General features: G+C 44.2%; 1 protein-coding gene across 1 annotated transcript in view; it reads left to right on the plus strand.

Annotated features, from left to right (window-relative positions):
• The window catches only part of AGBL2 (AGBL carboxypeptidase 2), a 41,699-nt gene that overhangs the window by 16,431 nt on the left and 3,366 nt on the right, over positions 1 to 21,902 (plus strand). Inside the window, exons 9-14 of the mRNA XM_066621099.1 lie at positions 1,176 to 1,306; positions 2,686 to 2,782; positions 4,192 to 4,322; positions 5,657 to 5,723; positions 7,267 to 7,386; positions 14,529 to 14,645. Of these exons, the coding sequence (XP_066477196.1) occupies positions 1,176 to 1,306; positions 2,686 to 2,782; positions 4,192 to 4,322; positions 5,657 to 5,723; positions 7,267 to 7,386; positions 14,529 to 14,645 (663 nt within the window). The remainder of the gene's footprint in view (positions 1 to 1,175; positions 1,307 to 2,685; positions 2,783 to 4,191; positions 4,323 to 5,656; positions 5,724 to 7,266; positions 7,387 to 14,528; positions 14,646 to 21,902) is intronic.

Genomic DNA, 21,902 nt, shown 5'->3' on the forward strand with positions numbered 1-21,902 from the left:
TTTAGGGCTCAGTCCTGTTCAACTTTTCAGCACCGGTGCAGCTGCAATGCAGTCCTGAGGTAAGGGAACAAACATTCCCTTATCTTGAGGAGGCCTCTGTGACTGCCTTCCCAACACAGAATACAGCATATGCTCCATTGGCACAACTGCACTGGCACTGGAAAATTGGATAGAATTGAACTCTTAGCCAGGGCGCAATCCTGGCTTGCGCTGTATGCAGCACAGGATTGTGGCCAGAAGCAGCTTAGCCAGAGGCAAGGGGAAACTTTTCCCCTTACCCCTGGGTAAGGGCTGCTGGTGCCTATGGGTCTCCTTGGACTTGCGCCACCTCCTGAGGTGACACAAGTCTGAGGAGTGTGTAGTGGCTTGAAGTCACTCGAACTCCCTGGGAACAAGGATTGGGATCCGGCATAACTGATGGATCCCACCCCCGCCTCCCTCTCCCTGCCCGCCCATTGCCCTCCCTACCCCGCTCACTAACGCCTAACTCTCTGCTCCCCCACGCCTACCTTTCATCCTTACGTAGGCTCATCCGACCCGACACAAGGAGCTGGGGGGAAGCTGGTGCGGAGGCTTCCATCAGCCTCCGCAGGCCGGCGCTTCTCAGAGCGCCGGCCTGGCTTCCTCCCAAGGAGACGCAAACGTGCTTTACAGCACTTTTGCGACCCTCCCAGGCTGCCCCAAGGGACTTGGCACAGTTTAGATTGCGCATAGGGTGCAGTTTAGATTGTGCCCTTAGCCTCATATCCTCATCCTAAAAATGCTATGTCAGCTGAAGCCGATTATTAAATCGTCTTTCTGTTTTAAGCTAACCACTTGAGTGAAACAGGTTTGATTTCTCCTAATGTGGCATGATTTAAAAACAGATCATCCAGATTAATTATTGTACATATAAATGGGCCTAGATAATGGAGCAGAAATCAAATTGACTAGAAAATAATTTCAGCTGACTATCTGGAATGTTTCAGATCAGTATGTACTGTGTCATACAAAGGGAACAGAAGAGGCTGCATTGCAACAGTCTTTTAAGATTCTTTCAAAAAGAAGCATCTGGATAGTCACTGCAGGAAATAAGTTTGCTGTGCTCAATGGGCCATAGGTCTTATCCAGCAGGACTCTTCTTATGTTTTCAAGTCTGATTAATTGGTTCTAACTTGACCAATGTGGATGTTCAGTTTTCTTTCCACAGCTGTAAGTTTCAGGTCCAAAAATGTAAGGAAGGAACAGGACGGGTTGTTATGTGGAGAATGGGAATACTGAATAGTTACACCATGGAATCAACATTCAGTGGGACAACACTGGGTAAGTGTCTACTTATGCCCCCAACTGAACTGACCAGTTAAAGAAAAAAAGGTGGTAGTGATCTAGGGTACATTAATGTTATAAAGAATCTTTCCACCTGATCCCCCACTACTTAAGGAAGAGGGTGCTACTTAAGGAAGAAAATGCCTGCTATGGTTATTGCTAGTACAGTATTTAGAAAAAGGAGAGTTACTCCCTTGGGAAAAAGAACATATCTGGGAAAGTCCCCAGATCAGTAGGGAATTTTTGCCTTAGGAGAGTGAGTGATGTTGAAAGAGGAAGAAAGAATGTTATTAGGTATTAAATTGCAACAGATTTGGGAGAGCAAAGTGCTATTTGAGCAATCCATAACATGCTTCAGAAGAACCAACTGAGGAGACAACCTGAAATTGCCTTCCTAACTTAACTTTTAAAGAAGAATAGAGATATACTGCACTGAGCACATCCCTATCTCTTCCTGAAATCTGCCTTGGTTGTAGGTGGCAGTGGAGCAGACTGACAGAGTAAACTCTTTTTCAGAAGCAATAATTGACTGAGGAAGGAAGAGACTGAGGGCCCAATCCTAACCAGTGTGCGCTGGCTTACCTCTGGAGTGCACTGTTGCAAATGTGCTGTAAAAAATATTTACGAGGCCCTCAAGCTGGTGAAGCACCACTGCTAGCTGGGTTAGCGCCAGTGGATCATTGATGCTCCACCTCTTAGCGGTCATGTGAATCGCTGGGCAGTGGAGAGGTAGATGGGGGAATCAGGAAGGAGGCGTCTCGGGGTGGGGGAAGGCGGGTGGAAGGTGGGGAGAGGGTAGGGAGGAGGCATGCTGGGGGAAGGAGCAGGGTGGGAGGGAGGCAGGACTAGTGGAACTCTGCTTCACTAGATCCTGAGTCTGAGTTTCGGGCTGCTGGCCCGACACGGAGGCTCTTGTTTCTACAGCAACCCAAGGGTTGCTGTAGAATCAAGTTGCCCCATTGAAGGGGCTATGTGCTTTATCCGGAGGAAGGGGACAAAAGTTCCCTTCCCCTGAGGAGCTGCTGGTGCTGCCCAGGTAGTGCTTAGGATGCTGTGGCAGCCATTTTCGGCACCACAGCAGCCCTGTGTGCTGGGCAGCTCAGGATTGGGCTGTGAGAAAGGCTTGGCTGTAGAAGGTTGTCTCAGGTCTAATTTCATCTGTCCAAAACCCTGCTGTGTAATTCTTGACTGTACCTGTGTCATATCAGTGGCAACTAATGGCTAAAGCGAATACTATGCCTGATGAATGTATGATCTCTATTTAGGTAATGAGTATATTGAATGGACAGGGAAAGTTGTTCAGTCCTGACATTAAACTTTTCACACTGGATGCTCAATATGAGGGGAAGACCCTTATCTATATTTGTCTTTCTCAGGCAGTAAAAGTAACTCTCATTTTACCTCTGAGGATCTCAAATCGATGGGCTATCATATCTGTGACACCTTATTGGACTTTTGTGACCCTGATCATTCCAAGGTGAGAGTCTGTTTTTGCTTGGCAGGGTGGAAAGATAATGATGGAGTGAAGCCAACATCTCTATTTCCAGTTTTCCTGAGAGCTACCTCTGATTTTATTTTTTTTCCTTCTCACATTTTGGAAATATGTCTAATGGTCTGGCAATGGTCACAGTTGCATGATCAATGCAATGTAGGTGTGGTATATGTCTGAGACATCCATCTAGCAAAGTTCTTGGATTCTTTCCTGCTCAAATGTTTGAGAAGTGCAAGTAACACTCAGAGATTTCAACTGGTTGACAAATGTTCTACTGTGAATATGCAGAAATAATTTTTTTTTGCCTAAGGTTTATGGGAACAAATCTGACCAAATCAGCTTCCACATGTCATTGCAGCAGAATCCAATAAATATTAATGCAAGATTTTTGATTACGTTTTGAAATGAGTATATGTGCCATCTTTAAAAACAGTACAGTAGGGTTCCAGAAGTGTTTTTAAGGGAGGGGTCTCAAGGTTGTTGTGGGATGGCAGCAGAATATGGGCCCAATCCTATCCAATTTTCCAGCACCGGTGCAGCTGCATTGCAGCCCCAAAGTAAGGGAACAAATGTTCCCTTACCTTGATGAGGCCTCTGTGGCTGCCTCCCCATCACAGGATGCAGCGCACGCCCCATTGGCATGGCTGCACTGGCACTGGAAAAGTGGATGGGCCCTAAATCTATTTTTGGTTCTCTCTCCCTTCCCCCCCCCCATTAGAGACAGATCTCTTGTAACGTTTGTTGGCACAGCTGGTTTACACAGCTTGCTTTGGGAGAACTGTGTTAAGACCACTGCCAGGCTTGTGGTTATAAAGAAAGGGAAAAAAAAATATTGAAAGAAGTGTATAATTGGAAAGGAGAGTCAAAGAGACACCAATCTTGACTGTCTAGCTGAGCAGTCAAGAGACAGAGAAGTGGAAGGAAGTTGGCTTGAGGATAGCAATCTGCATATTAAAGGAGACTTACTAGAAAGTAAAAACAAGAAAGATGGGGAATTGGAAGGGTCCAAAAAGTAGGCAAAAGCTGTGTATTTTCAGCATAGCAGGTTTGTATAGTAAAGCAGATCATATGCCATCTATAAGGCTGCATAGTCAGCAATAGATTTATAGGATGCTTCTTTTGCATCCCATAATGCATCCTTGATTTGGGGCCAGTTGTTGCCAGAAATCACAGGATTCATTCTTATGGTTGGTTCTGTATCTGAGTCCTGACTTCTGATCCTGAATTACAAAAAGCATATGCCATGATGACAGTGTTTGCTTATGTCTTGGGATATGTACATGTTTGGAGATGGAATTAGATGAAAAAGAGATCTGCTGATCTAAGGGAAAGAACAGTGTGGAGTATGTCTTCCCCTTGCAGTTCTCATATGCTCTCTACTCCTCTTCTTTCAGTTTCAGCAATGTTTGTCTGAGCTAAAGGAGCTACTAAAGCAAAAAATCCAGAAGAAGCTCTCAGAGTTGGGCCGTGAACGAAACATTGAGGGTACCTGGAGTGACATCTCTCTATCCGATGTTGAATCCAGGTAACTCAGGTCTATAGGCCTTTAGAGACATTTCAGGGAAATATTGGCCTCTCTAACCCAAAACCCATACAATTTTGGCCTCTCTAACCCATACATAAACAAATGAGGCAGTATGCTTTCTTATCCCATCCCCTGGCTTGAAAAACTAATCTCTTTTATACATCTCACATCTTATATGTGTCAAGTTACTGGATAGCAGCTACTTACCACACACTAGCTTACTTGCAGCCCAATCCTATGCATGTCTACTCAGAAGTAAGTCCCATTGAGTTCAATGGGATCTACTTCCAAGTAAAAGCATAGGAATGCAGCTTTAATAGCTTACCTGAGCCATCCCCTTCTAATTCAGTCAGGGCTTCAAAAAAACTAGTATACAATCGAGCAGAATTCTTAATATTTTATGCCTTATGCTCATGCAACCCTTCCAGAAATATATCTTTGTTTCAATTCTTCATTATTAGATATTTTCCTGAAATTGCATGGGAATTTCAAGAAACAACATTACATTTCAGTCCTAGAAAAAAAGTTTGTTTGCATCATAAAATTTGAAGACATAAAAAAACAACTCGATGAACATCTAGTTCAACAGGTAGATGTTGATATTATGAAAGCTTTACAGTACTTTGATTACAAAAGGCATAAAATTAATTATGTTAGTTTTATACTATTAATATAATTAACAGTATATTAATTAGTTAATTTGATCCCTTTTCAATTATACTTCTGGAGGCAAACGCACAACTAGAGTGACCAGCCCTGGGATAGATCAGTCTTTGAGGTGAAAGCTCTGACATGCATATGTTGCCTTGTTATTTTGGTCAGTGGCCATCTCTGATGAACTGCAGTCTTGGGTTCCCTTTTAATTCAATTTCATGGATCTTGTTTTCTTACTCCTTTGTCACTCCCTCCACCACTCGGATTCCATCAGTCTGCCAATCTAGTATTATCTCTTCCCCCTTTGTCCGATAGTTCGGTGACCTTTGAACTTGACCAGTCATCTTTAATTGCTTTATCATCTCCTGTCTCTGGCTGACCATTAATGTCATATACAATTGATGGCCATGGAATGCATGAAAGGCCTCTCCAAAAGGGCAAGTAAGGCCAGTTTGCATTTCTGGAGGCTTGCCCTTTACCTGAAGCTAGAAATTCTCAAATTAACGTCAGTTGTGTCAGAATCTCTCAGCCTGTCTTCAGCCATGTGCTTGCTTCCTTGCTCTCTTTCTCACTCACACACACACACACACACACACACACCCCTATCTTTATCCAACATCTCTTAAATATCAAAATTCAAATAACTCATGACATTTTCTCTCTCTCCATCCCTTAATTAGCACAAGTGGCTCCGATAGCTCTCAGTCAGATGGCCCACCTGCACATTTGCTCAGTGTGGAAGAGAAGGTGAGCCCCATGCACTTTTTAGTGACTAAAACAGCATAGAATAATGGGAAAATGTATAGCACAATATCCTGGTTTCTTGTAATGGACAGAGGACAATAGTCTTTCATGTGCCACCACACTCTGTTATTTTTGTTGCCACAGACTATCAGACAGCTACTCTTCTAGATCTAGAGATGCATAGTTTGCTTTCCTTATATTGTTTTTATATTAAATTATTATCAGCAGAAAACATGTTGGTATAAGCTATGCAAACATGAGGTTTTATTGTGAGGGTTGTTTTGACACAAACAGTTAAATTTGTGTTTTGTATATTCAGACCTGCTGTCTTTAGGGAAAAATATTTAAGTTAAAAATTGTCTTTAGAAAGATTGATAAAATGGTCTGGCATTGCTGCTAAGAGAAGACATTTTCTATTTAAAGGGTTTCATGAACATTCCCGTGCTTATGGACGCAATCCTACCCTGTGTTGGAACCAGCAAGCCAGGAAGCTTGCACTGTATTCAGTGCAGGATAGGGGCCAAAGGCGGCTCAGCCAGAGGCAAGGGGAGACTTTTCCCCTTACCTCTGGGAAAGGCGCCCTTTCCCCTATGGGTCTCTTTGGACTTGTGCCACGTCTTGAGATGACACATGTCCGAGGAGAGAGGAGCAGCGTAAAGCCACTCCATTCTCCTCAGGAGCGTGGGTTGGGATCTGGCATAACTGCCGAATCCCAGCCTGCCTCCCTCTCCCGGGCGCCTGCCCACCCTCCCCCTACACAGGAATGCCTCCCTTCCGCCTCCTCCCCGCCCCCTTCCCTCCTACCTCAGTGGCTTGCATTGGCCCAGTCTCTTTGGGAGTAAGCTGCATCGGCGTATGGTGGTGCACTGGTACACGGAGGCTGAATCCAGCCTCTGTAGCAGCTTCCTCTGTGAGCCTTGCGTTGGTCTGGCTGGGCTGACGCAAGACTCTGGCATGGGTCGGAGGGTGGCAGGAGGGAGGTGTACCTGGGTGGGGGGAGGGCGGGGGGAGGGCAGGCAGTGAGTGGCTCTGGGGACGGGCAGGTGGCGAGTGGGAGGCAGGGCTGGGATCCAGCAGTTACACCTGATTTCAACCCGTTCCCAGGGAGATTGGAGCAGCTTCAAGCCGCTCCACTCTCCTCAGACTTGTGCCACCTCAGGAGGTGGTGCAAGTTTGAGGAGACCATAGGGGCCAGGGTGCCTTCCCCTTGCCTGTGGCTGAGTCGCTTTGGGCCTCTGTCTTGTACTGGATACAGTGCAAGCCTCTTGGCTTGCCTGTTCTAGTGCAGGGTAGGATTGTGCCCTAAGTCCGTTAGGATAGCAATTGGCAAATGGCCGTGAATCCTATATCTGGGGTTTTGAACTGAACAGGAATAAAACATAACATTGGACATTAAGTGCCACATAGCAATTTCAATAGATTTCCAGTTGTTACAGTTAAATAGCATTCAGGAATACTTTGGTAGCTGAATGAGATAGTTGAGCAGCTGTATTTGTGTGGTAACTGGAACACTTTCACAACAGAATCTTGTTTTTATTTGAAGGAGGACTACAATGAGGAGAAGAAGAAAAAGAAGAGAAAGAAAAAGAAACTTCTGCAAACAAGGAAGGAAAGAAATCAGAAATATACTCTGCATAATGCAATGAAGCATCAGGAGGATGTACTGGTAAGAGGCAAGTAAAATCAGGCCAGAGAAGTGTCTTTATTGGGAGAAATAAACCAGCTAGAAATACTTGATATTGGAATGCAAATCAGTTGTTGAATATTCTATTTTTTCTCTGTGTAGTGAAATCTTAATTTCTATTTGTGGCTGTACTAGGGAGACTAGGCACCAATAATTCTCATTTTGTTACAGTTTGTCTTTCATTTTCATAGTATATATGCACTGTTTTCATAGTATACTTGCAGTCTGGGTTTGTGATTTAAGGAACAGAATAAAACACTGCATTTGCTCAAATCCAGCTATGCACCACTAACACTGGGGTGGGAGAAGGACCTTGTACTTTTAACAGACTGTGAAGTGGCCATGGTTGTACAAGAATGAGATCAGAAACACACGCACACACACACACACAACAGTCTAGAGATCTAGTGTGGCAAGATCACCCTGATGAATGTGTTTGGGGGGAAAATCATCTTGAAAACTGCAATTTTTTTAAGTCTGTGTTCATAGAATGGAAGTTGTGGGGCAGTGGCTGGGAATTAGTACCTGTTAATAGGGTAATAACTTTCACACAAAGAAAACTAAAAGCAGAACACAAATTAGTGACAGGATGATGCCCGGACTACATTAACTGCATGTGCTATTTCAGTGACAGATTGCATAAAAATTAGTTGACATAGACATTCCCATAGGGTGGTGAGAAAGGGATAATCAGAATTTGATAGAAATTGCAGAATTAGTTCTGGAAAGAGTCATGGGCAATACTGGAGAGAGAGAGAGAGAGAGAGAGAGAGAGAGATTATGCAATAACTTCAATTATTTATAAATAGCATTATAAATGTGTCAAAACTACAGTGGAAGGGATAGGTGGAATTTTAGTGCTTTGCCTCCACTACAGTTTTGATCCTAATCATACCCTTGCACACCATTTTTGGCTGGGGAAAAAAGTCTACATCTGGCAGCAATGTCATGGACACCATCCAGTAGCTGCCTTTGATGTTATCATAACCCATTCCCATAGAAACATATGAAGAATAGACTGAGTCTAACATTTTCTATACTGGTAGCCCAATTCTATCCTCCCTCCCTACCCCGGTCAATGCAGCTGAGCCAAGGAGACTTGTGCTGTACTGGGGAGGTGGGGCAGGTGCAGATTGGGAAGCTTGGGAGATGAAAGGGAAAATATTTTCCCTTGCCTTCCATACTCCAGTGGGTCTTCTCTGACTTGTGCCAGCTCTTTAGGAAGGAAGAGTGCCAGCTCTTTAACCGAGGCAACTCTGAGGAGAGAGGGGGTATACCAAGTGCTATTGGAGGGGGATAGCATCCAGTGCAAGTCAACTGTACCGGGTGCCATCCCTTCCACCTCTGTAATGCCCCTCACCTAATGCCCCCCCACCTTTCTCCCATTCCACCCTTTTCCACCCTTCTCACCAATCTACCTTCATTAGCGGGTGCTCAGTTTCCCACTAGCACATGTAGGGCCTCTCTGGCAGCAGTCTGGTGGTACTTGGCATCACATGCTTTTGGAAGACTGTTTATAATTGCTGTAAAGTGCACTATTCCACCAAAATGCTAGTTCCAGTGGAGGGGAGGGGGATAGAATTGAGCTGTAACAATCGTTATAAACCAGCAACGTTAATTTGAGATTTGAGTGCTAGGAAAATAGCATTAGTAAGAAAGAACTACCTGGGCCAAAGACTGATGGATTAATGATGTCTACAAAGTCCTCCTGAAAAGGTCTGGTGTCTGAAAAGGCTTACTTGGGAGTAAAGTTCATTGAGGATAATAAATCTTGCTTCTAATTAAGCATGCATAAAACTTAAGTGTTACATAGGTATCTGCCTTTCCTTAATTTAGAATTTGGAAAAGCAAGTAACTTGGTTGAACTGTTTAGCTAAAACTATTGCGAAAAACAACAGATTTGATCCACAAGCTGAATGCTGATTCTTTTGCAGCTATTTCAGTAGTCTGCTTGGGATGCCGAATGTTTTGAGTATTTCTTGTGTTAGATTTTACAGTCATGATTGGCATGATTCTTTTAGAAATGTGGGTTTTTTGTTTTTGTCACAGTGCAATAATGTTTCCATGTTTTTCTCAACAGCAGTGAAAGGTAGATACTTAACAAAGGAACTTAAGATTGTAGCAATTTTGAGTTTATGGTTTTACAATTTACAATAGCATAACTAAGAAATGTCTGCTTCTGAAAATATACTGAGTTTGCAGGCAGGACTGGCTCAAGACCTCCTGACATCTGAGGTGGTGTGTCAAATACTGCTGCCCTTTACCTGGTGATGCACCAGACTATGCTCTTCCCACTACCAAGACTAGAAAAGGAAGAAGGAGATAGAGCAGAAGAGGAAGTGTGAAGAAGATTAGAGTGATGGACTAGAGCAGCCATTTTCAACCACTGTGCCGTGGCACACTGGTGTGCTGCGAGTGGTCCACAGGTGTGCCACTGAAATTTGGGGGAAGGTCATTTATTAGTAGGGCCAGTGGGGATGTGAGCCCCTCACTGGCAGCATGGTGTGCCTTGTCAATTGTAAAAAACCTGATAATGTGCCTTGACAATTTTAGTGGCCTTGTCAGTGTGCCATAAGATGAAAAAGGTTGAAAATCGCTGGACTAGAGTCTCCAATTTTCTGGTCCAGTATCTTCCCTTCACATTTCTTCTGCTCCATTCTCCTCTTTTTCTAATTCAGGGAGTGGGAGCAGCAACAGCAATGGAGGTGAGTGGGTAGATGGAGGTGAGTGCACCCTACTGATCTGCTGTGACTACCTCAATCAGCCTCAAGGAGGAACCAGTTCTGTTTGCATTCTAGATGCTTTGTGTTGCTGTTCTTTCTCTCATTGCATCCTTTTGCTGCCTTGCAACTTTCTGTATTGCCTTGTGGAAAACTGACTTTATTTTGCAGGTTTATAAATGCAAAATGTAACTAGGACAACTTCAGAGTATATTCATATTTAATTTCTAAAAGGTAATGTGTTTTGGTGGCATGCTTTGTGAAAGAAATATTCCCTATTTCGTATTTGACTTCTGCAAAAATTTATCTGGTGCTTCTAGCTGAACAAATGAACCTTCCTTATGCTCAGCCAGACCATTTGTCCCTTTACCCAAATATAATCTTCACTGGAGGTTATCCATGACTTTGTGTACCTTGGCTCAACGATCTCCAACACTCTTTTTCTCGATACCGAGCTAAACAAACGCATTGGAAAAGCAGCTACCACGTTTTCCAGACTCACAAAGAGAGTCTGGTCCAACATGAAGCTGACGGAACATACCAAGATCCAGGTCTACATAGCTTACGTCCTGAGTACACTTCTGTACTGCAGCGAGTCATGGACTCTTCGCTCACAATGGGAGAGGAAACTGAACGCTTTCCACATGCGCTGCCTCTGACACATCCTCGGCATCACCTGGCAGGACAAAGTTCCAAACAACACAGTCCTGGAATGAGCTGGAATCCCTAGCGTGTATGCACTGCTGAAACAGAGACGCCTGCGTTGGCTCAGTCATGTCGTGAGAATGGATGGTAGCCGGATCCCAAAGAATCTCCTCTATGGAGAACTCGTGCAAGGAAAGCGCCCTACAGGTAGACCACAGCTGTGATACAAGGACATCTGCAAGAGGGATCTGAAGGCCTTAGGAGTGGACCTCAACAGGTGGGAAATCCTGGCCTCTGAGCGGCCCGCTTGGAAGCAGGCTGTGCAGCATGGCCTCTCCCAGTTTGAAGAGACACTTGGCCAACAGACTGAGGCAAAGAAGGAAGGCCCATAGCCAGGGAGACAGACCAGGGACAGACTGTACTTGCTCCCAGTGTGGAAGGGATTGTCACTCCCGAATAGGCCTTTTCAGCCACACTAGACACTGTTCCAGAACCACCATTCAGAGCGCGATACCATAGTCTTTCAAGACTGAAGGTTGCCTACTACTACTACTACTACTACTACTACTACTACTACTACTACTACTACTAATCTTCACTGACTGGATCTCAAAAAGAAATCATTCCCAGCACTTCTATTTGAGATCAGGGTGACCAGATACAATGGAAGATACAGTGCCTACACTTTTAACCACTGTATAGAAGAGGGAATATTGGCAGATGTAGCTTTTTAAACCTTTCCATATTAAGCTGCACCTGCCAAAATGCTCTCTTCTCTACAATAGTTAAAGGTATAGCACAATGGTCCTCCATTGTGTCTGATAACCCTCAAAATACCAGAGATTAAACCAGGGACTTCATGTATTCAAACCATGTGCTCCACCACTGAACTTTGGTTGCTTTCCTAAGCAGAATATATGATGATAGAAATAGCAAACAAATATACTGTAATCACTTGTCCATGAACCATTTTTTTTATTATAACTCTGGTTAGAAGAATAACAGCCCAATCCTGAGCTGCCCAGGGCACGGGGCTGCAGTGGCACCAAGAACGGCTCCCGCTGCATCCTATGTGCCTCAGCCTGCCGTGGGCGGTGCCTCAGGAGAAGGGGACTTCCGCGATGGGTAAGGTAAAGGTGTTCATGTAGGGTGCCAAGCCCCACACAAATGCCTTGGATCCGGTGGAGCAGAGCTCCACGGGACCCACCTTCCTCCCTCCCCCCTGGCACGCCTCCCACCCGCCCTTTCTCTGCCTCCCCCTCCCCAGAACGCCTCCTCCACGCCCCCCTCCCTGCCCCCGCTTACCATGCTGTGGCTCGGGAGTCCATGAGACCGCCGAGCAGCGGAGGATGGGTGCCCACCCAGCACTAACCCAGAGCTGGCTAGCGCTGGGCTAGCACGGGCGCTGGCCCGGTAGTAAGCCTCGCAGACGTGCCTTATGGCATGTTTGCAACAGTGCGCTCCAGCCAAAAGCCGGGCTCTTAAGTTTAGGCCTCTTCCCCCTAGTGTTGTACTCTCCAGTGGTGTCGCTAAGCGGGTGGACCACACCGGGTGACATGCGCAGGTGGGGTGACACCACTACTGGCCAAAATTTTTGAAATCTTGGAACTTTTAGAATAATACCATCATGTTATATATCATTCAATGCGTACTTTCATGCAGAATGAAATGAATCAATTGGTATTGAAATATCTATATTCTATCAAATAGCAAACAAGAACCAGTGGGGTGAGGCAATGGTGCATCACCACGCCCATCGCCTAGGGCATTGCCCTACCCATTGCATAGGAGGAGGTCTATCATGGGGATGATGAGCTGGCTTACCATACCAGGTGACAGAAACCTTAGTAATGCCACTGGTCTTCTCTACTCCAAGCCTGACAGGCTGAACAGGCCTTTGTGTGAAGCAATCCAAAACTGTCATGTCAAGTAGCAAAGTTGGAGGGGCAGCAAATTCATGAGCCCCCACTCGTTTGTCTTCTGTCCTCTCTCATCTGCTGTTAATTGAGCCAGTCAGTGTTCCAGTTCTCTTCTGACTTGCTAAGAGTGAGTCAGAGCAAGATCACTAGCAGCCTGTTTCTTCTGAGGAGTCTACACCCATGCCACTTTGTATGTCATTGTCAAACTTTTGGGAATGCTCAACCCAGAGGAGCTTGGTTTTGAGCTGCATGGCCGCACAGCTTAGATGGAACACTGGTGAAAGCCGTCTGATGCTATTGAAAAAAGAAGGGGAAGAAAATTAAAAAGCTGCTACGCTGCCTCTCCCTGCTTATTTAGTGCTTTCATAATCAGTCAGATAGTCTGGCAGAGGCAATCTGGAGCCCACGCACCTACACCTCCTTTCCTTTCTCTTACCTTGAACTATTCTTGGGGCACAGCCTCCATTCCTCCATGCTATTTCAGTTTCAAATGAACAGGAGAAGCTGAGCATGCAGGGAGCCACCTTGCCCCCATAATGTCCTACTTCATTTGAAACAGGAGCACAAGGGGGATGGAGGCTGAGTATCAAAAGTTGCTCAAGGCAAGAGAAAGGAAGGATGGCAAAGATGTGCCTCCCTCCTCTGTCCATATGTACTTGTGGCAGGGGAAAATGCAGGGGTGGGAAAACTAGGGGGGTTCAGATGATGGGGAGGCACAAGCTGTCCCTGTTGATAGAGTATCCTATAGGCTACACAAAGCTATGCTATTTGCAGTGGCATCACTAGGGGAGTGCGGGGGTATGGAGCGTATCAGGTGTTGCACTCTGGGGGGTGACATCACTAGTGCCAAAATTGTGACAATTTTGGTATTTTTGAATAATAACATCGTGTGTGTGTGTGTGTGTGTGTGTGTGTGTGTGTGTGTGTGTGTATCAATGCATAATTTAATTCAGAATGCAGTAATACAAATGATGTTTAAATATCTGTATTCCATCAAAAATTATAGCCAAATAACTAGAAAAACAATTGCCTTATGCAACAAAAAGTGATTTCCATAACTCAGAACTGACCAATGAGACTGATTGTTCTGAGAGCCAATGAAGTGTTGTTATGACACAGCAGGGAACCAATTAGTATGAATCAGCTCTCATACTTATTGGTTGGAATTAGAGCTAATACTAGCTTATTCAGTTGTGTGTCATCAAGTTGGCCACTGGCTTTTTGTTGATTACTGATTTATTGGGTGACCTGTACTGTTATATATTAAAATAAAGTTAATGAGGGTGACACCAACCTAAGTGATGCCACTGCATATAGGCTGTGCATATGATATTATTCTGTATGGTCTGGTATGGGAGGAGGTGATGGGGTGATGCAGAGAGCTCTCACACAAATCCCAGTGACACCTCTGGCTATTTGACATTCCTGGTATAATAAATAAATAACTAATCCATAAGATGGTATTCCTGTGATTACTTGGTGTATTGAGAATCAGTAGCAGATACCGTGCTGGAAGCATTCTAATAGTTCAGAACTGCAGTCAAATATTCCAACTGATGTATCATGCATGATTTTCCAGAACCAATGTTTAGTATTCTGATGAGATGAGAGAGAGAGAATTTTTCACTATGCATCATTGTACTGCCAATGTAATGAATCACAATCTTTTCTGTCTGGCTGTCTCTTCTGTTGGATTTCTGGACTGTCCTTAGCATTTTCTATCCAGAGTAAGAATGGAGATTCTCTGTTGAGAGATCTTGCTCAGCTTCCTATTCAACCTTTTTTCTCATTATGATTTGAGAGTGAGCCAAGATACACTCTTTTTATTAAATTCCCGTAGGCAAGCACAATTTCTCCGAGCCCTAGAAAGCATCATAGTCTTTCCCAGAGGTCACAGATTGACAGCAGTTCAGAACAGAAGAAAAGACAGATGAATCGAGTAATCTGTGTGTATCAGGTTGGTTTGTGGAATATCATTTTCTGCTACTGTTCATCTTATTTTCAGGAGTTGTAAATGCGTTAACATGCCTCTGAAAGAGGTGAAATACAGTGGGTTGGAAGTCATTTGGTGCATAAGCAAGTAGTTTCTTCTCATATAACTGAACTATACTGTGCAAACAACCCCTCAACCCATATGTTCTTTCACAATGTCTTTACTGAATATCTTTGCCTTCAAATTTTTAATTTCTGTTGGTTAACTAATACACAGTAATATAAATAGAACTATATTATAATTATAATACAAATAGTATAGAAGGTAGGCTATTCTACCTTCTATTTGTCTAAAAGAGCCTTCTTATTTGTCTCATGGTATGGTTAGATACAGTATATATCAGGGAACCTACCCTGTGTCACTGGGCACTGTCAGCTTCTAAACACTTCCTGGGTTTTATTTTCCCTGTTATCTGATCCTGATCCTGATCAAGTAATTCAACCTAATCCTTTGTTCTGAAGTGTAGTTCTTTTGCTGTAAGAAAATCTAGTATATTAAGGGCCCAATCCTATCCAGCACAGGAGAAGTGCTGGATCATACAGCTCCCACTGTATGCTGAGCTAGAGTTGAGCAGGCTGGAGGTCTCCTCAGATTAAGGGGACATGTCTCCCCTTACCCTGAGTAAAGTCCTTGCCTGCTCAATGGGGCTTCTTGGAACTGTGCCAGCTATTTAACTGGCGTAGACTTGAGAATCCCCATGTCAGGCTTTCAAACCCAGGAGGGGGATAGGATTTGGCAGAGGAGGCCTCCACCAGTCCCACCCTGTCCGGGACCAGTTCCTTCCCCCACCCAGAAACACCTTCCACTGCCCTTCCACTCTCCCCATGCTGCTACTGCTTACTCCCTGGGTGGTGTAAATGTGCCTTACAGCATGTATGCAACTCCCAGCACTGTGACTGTGGCCGCAGTGCCAGTGCTGAGGCAGCGTAGGACCAGGCAGTAAGAGTCTCACCACACCTTATAATGATTGTTCTTTAAGTTTAATGTAATTAACAAAACTCCAACATTTAACATAATCCCTTTTTGATTTATTAGTCACTGAGGACCATTTTTCACAGAGCATATGTACATATAGTTTTATCATTTGCATTCTTAAATATGTCTGTGAACGATTGACAAGGAGGTTTTTTGCCCAGTGACTATGCATATTCAGTTTGGTCCCTCTTGGAAATTAGATTTGATGTCTTGGGCTTCACCAGACTGGCAATTACTCCATGGCAAATTTCATTCTTGAGGACATATATATGTTTTGAAACCACATGGCACTCTAATCTGGGGGTTTATTCATTAAAAAAGCAGTGCTAGTTCCTCCTCTATTATTTTTCCTTCTACAGATTTCCTGTGTCTGCATTTATCCCAACTGGGCTTGCCAGCTGAAAGGGGATCCTCCTGAGGGTTTACCCTTGAGGGAAGTCAACCTCCTGGTTGTGCAAGTGACATGGCAAAGAGGGTGGCACAATTGCATATTTTAGTAGTCTTATGTGATGCATATGGAAATTAAGTAGTGAAAAAGGCACCTGGCTTATTCCATGGGGAAAAAAACTAATGAATCACTCAAGCATATGGAAACCCAAGTGGGTTTTGCATCCAAACATGCACTACATCTGTGGGAAATGCTGATTTCCACATGGTTTTTTGCACATTTGTTCTGGGCCTCAGACATAGTGTATGAACCATGTTGAGATAGCTATTAACTACTTGTCACTGTGAGATCATAATTTCATTCCTCTTTGCATTTCCCTCTTTAAAAAAGATGTTAAGAACATATCTTTTTCACTTGCCTGAGTTGACAATTGGTCTGTAAGTATGCAAATACTTTAGCGACTGGCTTTGTTTGTCAGTAGACAATAGGCTATGTTGTAGAAAACACAGTAGACAATTAGGCTTAGTCTGATGTTTCTGATTTTAATGTGCTCAATAATTTGCTCTTTCAGCTTTTAATTCATAATAAGGCATAGTAAGTAGCTATAATTTTTCTTTCTGTGTCTATATGTGTTTGTGTGTCTCTACTCAAAAAAGTAGCTTTTGATAATGTATCATTAGCTTCTTCCTGGAAGTGTAGGAGTTTGGACTCCATTAACTGAAGTCTTGTTTAACTGCTGGTTTACTGTTCTGCACGGACTCAGAGTTAAGGACGCTGCTGTATCCCAGAATGAGTTGTGGTAGTGCCTAGATTTTTTAGACCAGGTCCCTATTATTATTATTATTATTATTATTATTATTATTATTATTTACCTGCTAATTACCTGCTAATTGGGTAAGAGGCACTTTTTCAAGTGGGTGCTCCTCTTTTTAGCAGGGGGAGAGTAACTGGCCCACCTCACCCCAGCACTGTCTGTTCTAGTGGCTGTCTGCTGGTATTCATTTGCATCTTTTTAGATTGTGAGCCCTTTTGGGACAGGGAGCCATTTAGTTATTTGATTTTTCTCTGTAAACCGCTTTGTGAACTTTTAGTTGAAAAGCAGTATATAAATACTGTTGATTGATTGATTGATTGATGATGATGATGATGATGATGATGATGATGATGATGATGATGATGATGATGATGATGATGATTATTAACAGTATTTATATACCGCTTTTCAACAAAAGTTCACAAAGCAGTTTACAGAGAAAATATATATATGTTTTATATAAGTATATGTTTTACATTTATTCATTTTAAATACATTTTTAAATTTTAATTTGAAATTACTATTTTTAAATGTAATGGAAACTCTGCTACTTATTCTTATTTTGGTAGCACAATGAAAATTATTTTCTCTGTTGGAAAGCAAAGGGCAAGAGGTGGTTGAAGCAATAGAGGCCCAGCAGAGGTGTATACCACAAAGAAAGAAGGGCTCCACTAAATCCAGGAGGGTGCCTACATGGCTAATGAGCCAAGTTAGAGAGGCTGTAAAGGGCAAGGAAGCTTCCTTCCGTAAATGGAGGTCTTGCCCTAATGAGGAGAATAAAAAGGAACATAAACTGTGGCAAAAGAAATGTAAAAAGGTGATACGGGAGGCCAAGAGAGACTATGAGGAACGCATGGCCAGCAACCTTAAGGGGAATAATAAAAGCTTCTTCAAATATGTTAGAAGCAGGAAACCTGCCAGAGAAGCAGTTGGCCCTCTGGATGGTGAGGAGATAGGGAAGATAAAAGGAGACTTAGAGATGGCAGAGAAATTAAATGAGTTCTTTGCATCTGCCTTCACGGCAGAAGACCTTGGGCAGATACCGCTGCCCGAACGGCCCCTCCTGTCCAAGGAATTAAGTCAGATAGAGGTTAAAAGAGAAGATGTTTCAGACCTCATTGATAAATTAAAGATCAATAAGTCACCGGGTCCTGATGGCAACTACCCAATAGTTATTAAGGAATTGAAGAATGAAGTTGCTGATCTCTTGACTAAAATATGCAACTTGTCCCTCAAAATGGCCACGGTACCAGAAGATTGGAGGATAGCAGATATCACACTGATCTTTAAAAAGGGAAAGAGGGGGGACCCAGGAAACTATAGGCCGGTCAGCCTAATGTCTATACCACATAAGATGGTGGAATGCCTTATCAAAGATAGAATCTCAAAACACATAGACGAACAGGCCTTGCTGAGAGAGAATCAGCATGGCTTTTGTAAGGGTAAGTCTTGCCTCACGAACCTTATAGAATTCTTTGAAAAGGTCAACAGGCATGTGGATGCGGGAGAACCCGTAGACATGATATATCTGGACTTTCAGAAGGCGTTCAATACGGTCCCTCACCAAAGGCTACTAAAAAAGCTTCACAGTCAGGGAATTAGAGGACAGGTCCACTCATGGATTGAGAACTGGTTGAAGACCAGGAAACAGAGAGTGGGTGTCAATGGGGAATTTTCACAATGGAGAGAGGTGAAAAGCGGTGTGCCCCAAGGATCTGTCCTGGGACCGGTGCTTTTCAACCTCTTCATAAATGACCTGGAGACAGGGTTGAGCAGTGAGGTTGCTAAGTTTGCAGACGACACCAAACTTTTCTCAGTGGTGAAGACCAGAAGTGATTGTGAGGAGCTCCAGAAGGATCTCTCCAGACTGGCAGAATGGGCAGCAAAATGGCAGATGCGCTTCAGTGTCAGTAAGTGTAAAGTCATGCACATTGGGGCAAAAAATCAAAACTTCACGTATAGGCTGATGGGTTCTGAGCTGTCTGTGACAGATCAGGAGAGAGATCTTGGGGTGGTGGTGGATAGGTCGATGAAAGTGTCGACCCAATGTGCGGTGGCAGTGAAGAAGGCCAATTCTATGCTTGGGATCATTAATAAAGGTATTGAGAACAAAACAGCTAATATTATAATGCCGTTGTACAAATCTATGGTAAGGCCACACCTGGAGTATTGTGTCCGGTTCTGGTCACCACATCTCAAAAAGGACATAGTGGAAATGGAAAAGGTGCAAAAAAGAGTGACTAAGATGATTACTGGGCTGGGGCACCTTCCTTATGAGGAAAGGCTATAGCGTTTGGGCCTCTTCAGCCTAGAAAAGAGGTGCCTGAGGGGGGACATGATTGAGACATACGGGGGATGTATGAGAGTGCAAAATTATGCAGGGGGTGGACAGAATGGATAGAGAGATGCTCTTTACACTCTCACATAACACCAGAACCAGGGGACATCCATCAAAATTGAGTGTTGGGAGAGTTAGAACTGACAAAAGAAAATATTTCTTTACTCAGCATGTGGTTGGTCTGTGGAACTTCTTGCCACAGGATGTGGTGATGGCATCTGGCCTGGACGCCTTTAAAAGGGGATTGGACAAGTTTCTGGAGGAAAAATCCGTTATGGGTTACAAGCCATGATGTGCATGTACAACCTCCTGATTTTAGAAATGGGCTATGTCAGAATGCCAGCTGCAAGGGTGACCAGGATGAAGTCTCTTGTTATCTGGTGTGCTCCCTGGGGCATTTGGTGGGCCGCTGTGAAATACAGGAAGCTGGACCAGATGGGCCTATGGTCTGATCCAGTGGGGCTGTTCTTATGAAGGGATTGTGGAGGAGGAACTGACAAGGAAACCACAAAGACTAAAGTTGCCAATAGTTCAGCATTGGCCAGGATTCTGCAGGAATCAAAATCAGGTTACAGCTGGCGTTAGAGGTTAGCCAGGTCTGTCACTAGCTGAGGGCCCCCCTCGCTGAAATATCCTTCATATTGCTTCTAGAGTCTGCTGCAACTGCCCTGTAAATGGGAGAGAGCCATGGTGGTCATTTCTCCTTTGGTGGGGTTCCATCTTAAAATTATGGACACCCCACTCCCTCTGTCAGGGATGGGATATTCGGAATTTTAACCTGAAGCCCCACTAAAGAAGGAATGACAGTGTGCTTCCCCCCCACATTGCCCAATAAACTGCAGGGACACTAACCCAGCAAGAGGAAGGAGAAAGCAGTAGCCACAATGTACAGATTTCTCCACACCACCACTGCAGTGGCGGCACAAAGGAGAACTCCCTTTTGGAGGTTGATCTCTGGCAAGTGCATGCACAAATGTATGCACATGGCTCTGTACCCAACGGACTCTGAAAATCTAGAACCAACACTGGTCCAGGAAACTACTGAAAACAATCCTGGAGATTTTAACAAGGCCTCCAACACTTAATCAAAATATGTCATGTAGGTTAACAAATATCCAAGGATAGCATCGGTCAGAGTTAGCAACCATAGTAGAGATGGGCAGTCTAATCCTGAGCTTCCCAGTGCTCAATGGAGCAGCATTGCCAAAGCGGCTATTGCTCTATCCAGTGGGCGCCAGGAAGCAACCAGAGGTCTCCTGGGGGGAAGGAGACATTTGTCCCCTTCCCCTGGGGAAAGCCCCAAGCCCTGCAACGGGGCTTCTCAAGTCTGCACTGGCTATTTTGCCAGCGCATACTTCAGAGACTCTGTGTCAGGCCTTCCAGTCCTACACAGAGTTCATGATACAGCAGAACAGAGCTCCGCCAATCCCACCCCCCTCTCACCCTGGTTCCTCCTCCCCCTGCCCTGCTCTCCTCTGCCCTCAGCCTGTCCTCCACCGCCCACCAGAGGCTGCACCGCTGCGCAGCGATCACATTTATCCCCAACAGTGGCACGTCCTTCTGCTGGCTCTGGGCCTGGCGCCTGACTGGCATGGGTCCAATGCCAGGACTCTGTGAGGTTGCCATAAATATGCTTTACAGTATGTTTACAGCACCCAACACCGGTTCTAGGGCTCAGCGCTGGGCTATTTTAGAATTGGGCCCTAAGATATACAGGAATAAAGTTTCATGGATCTTTCTTGACTATTTCAGTTTCTATCCTGCGCTATGCTGTGAGCTCAAAGTAGCTTATAATTTTTTTCTTCCCTACGTGTTAGTAGTTCTGTCTCCAAGGGGCTCACAGTCTTAAAGAAGAAGAAAAAATGATTTGGCAAATTAGGCAAATGAATCCAAAGTGACGTTGTACACATAAAATAAGAAAAAAAGAGTTCAGCTGTAGGTGTGATGGAGCTGCTGAGGGGCTGCTCAAGAGAGAAGTAGGGAGCTAAGTTTGAGCTCCTGGAATGCTCCTCCTTCCCAGCAGCACTGTTGAGTCAAACAGCAAGACAATTACAGAAGAAGGTAGATTATGCATAATTATGCTGGGCAGAAAACAAAAGTACAAAAAACCCAGACAGCTATGCAGTCACCAGGTTCCTGCATGTTTTCACAGAATTAGCATAAGGTGTAGTTTGGTGATCAATGACAACACAACACAAGACCCAGACAGCTATGCACTCACCAGGTTCCTGCATGTTTTCACAGAATTAGCATAAGGTGTAGTTTGGTGCCTCTGACAACACAAGAAGCTGACCCATTTGAAATCTGGCTAAATTTACATTGTTCTAAATCTACACTGTAAGTTCACCTGAACAGAAGACTATATACAGGTAGCCTAATTCTAACTTCTGCCAGTTCACACTATGCAGTGCTACCTTACCTGCTTTGGTGTAGCCCTGGGGGGTCGGTGGCAGGCACGCAGAGCTCCAGAGCACCCAACAGCAGCATATCTCTTAGGCTGCCATAACTGGACTTACAGTAGTGGATCATGCAATCCACTGCTGTAGGCTGAGGATAGGTTTGGGGCATCTGACATTTTTAAATGGTTAAAAGTTAAACTTTTGAATGGAATTCAAGGCTAAATCTACACTTTAGTTTTAAACTGAAGCAATGCAACTATTTTTTCTCTGAACAATACTTTGTACCCCCTCCATGATACCACCAAAA

This window comes from Tiliqua scincoides, chromosome 1, assembly GCF_035046505.1.
Source record: "Tiliqua scincoides isolate rTilSci1 chromosome 1, rTilSci1.hap2, whole genome shotgun sequence".
NCBI lineage: Eukaryota > Metazoa > Chordata > Lepidosauria > Squamata > Scincidae > Tiliqua > Tiliqua scincoides.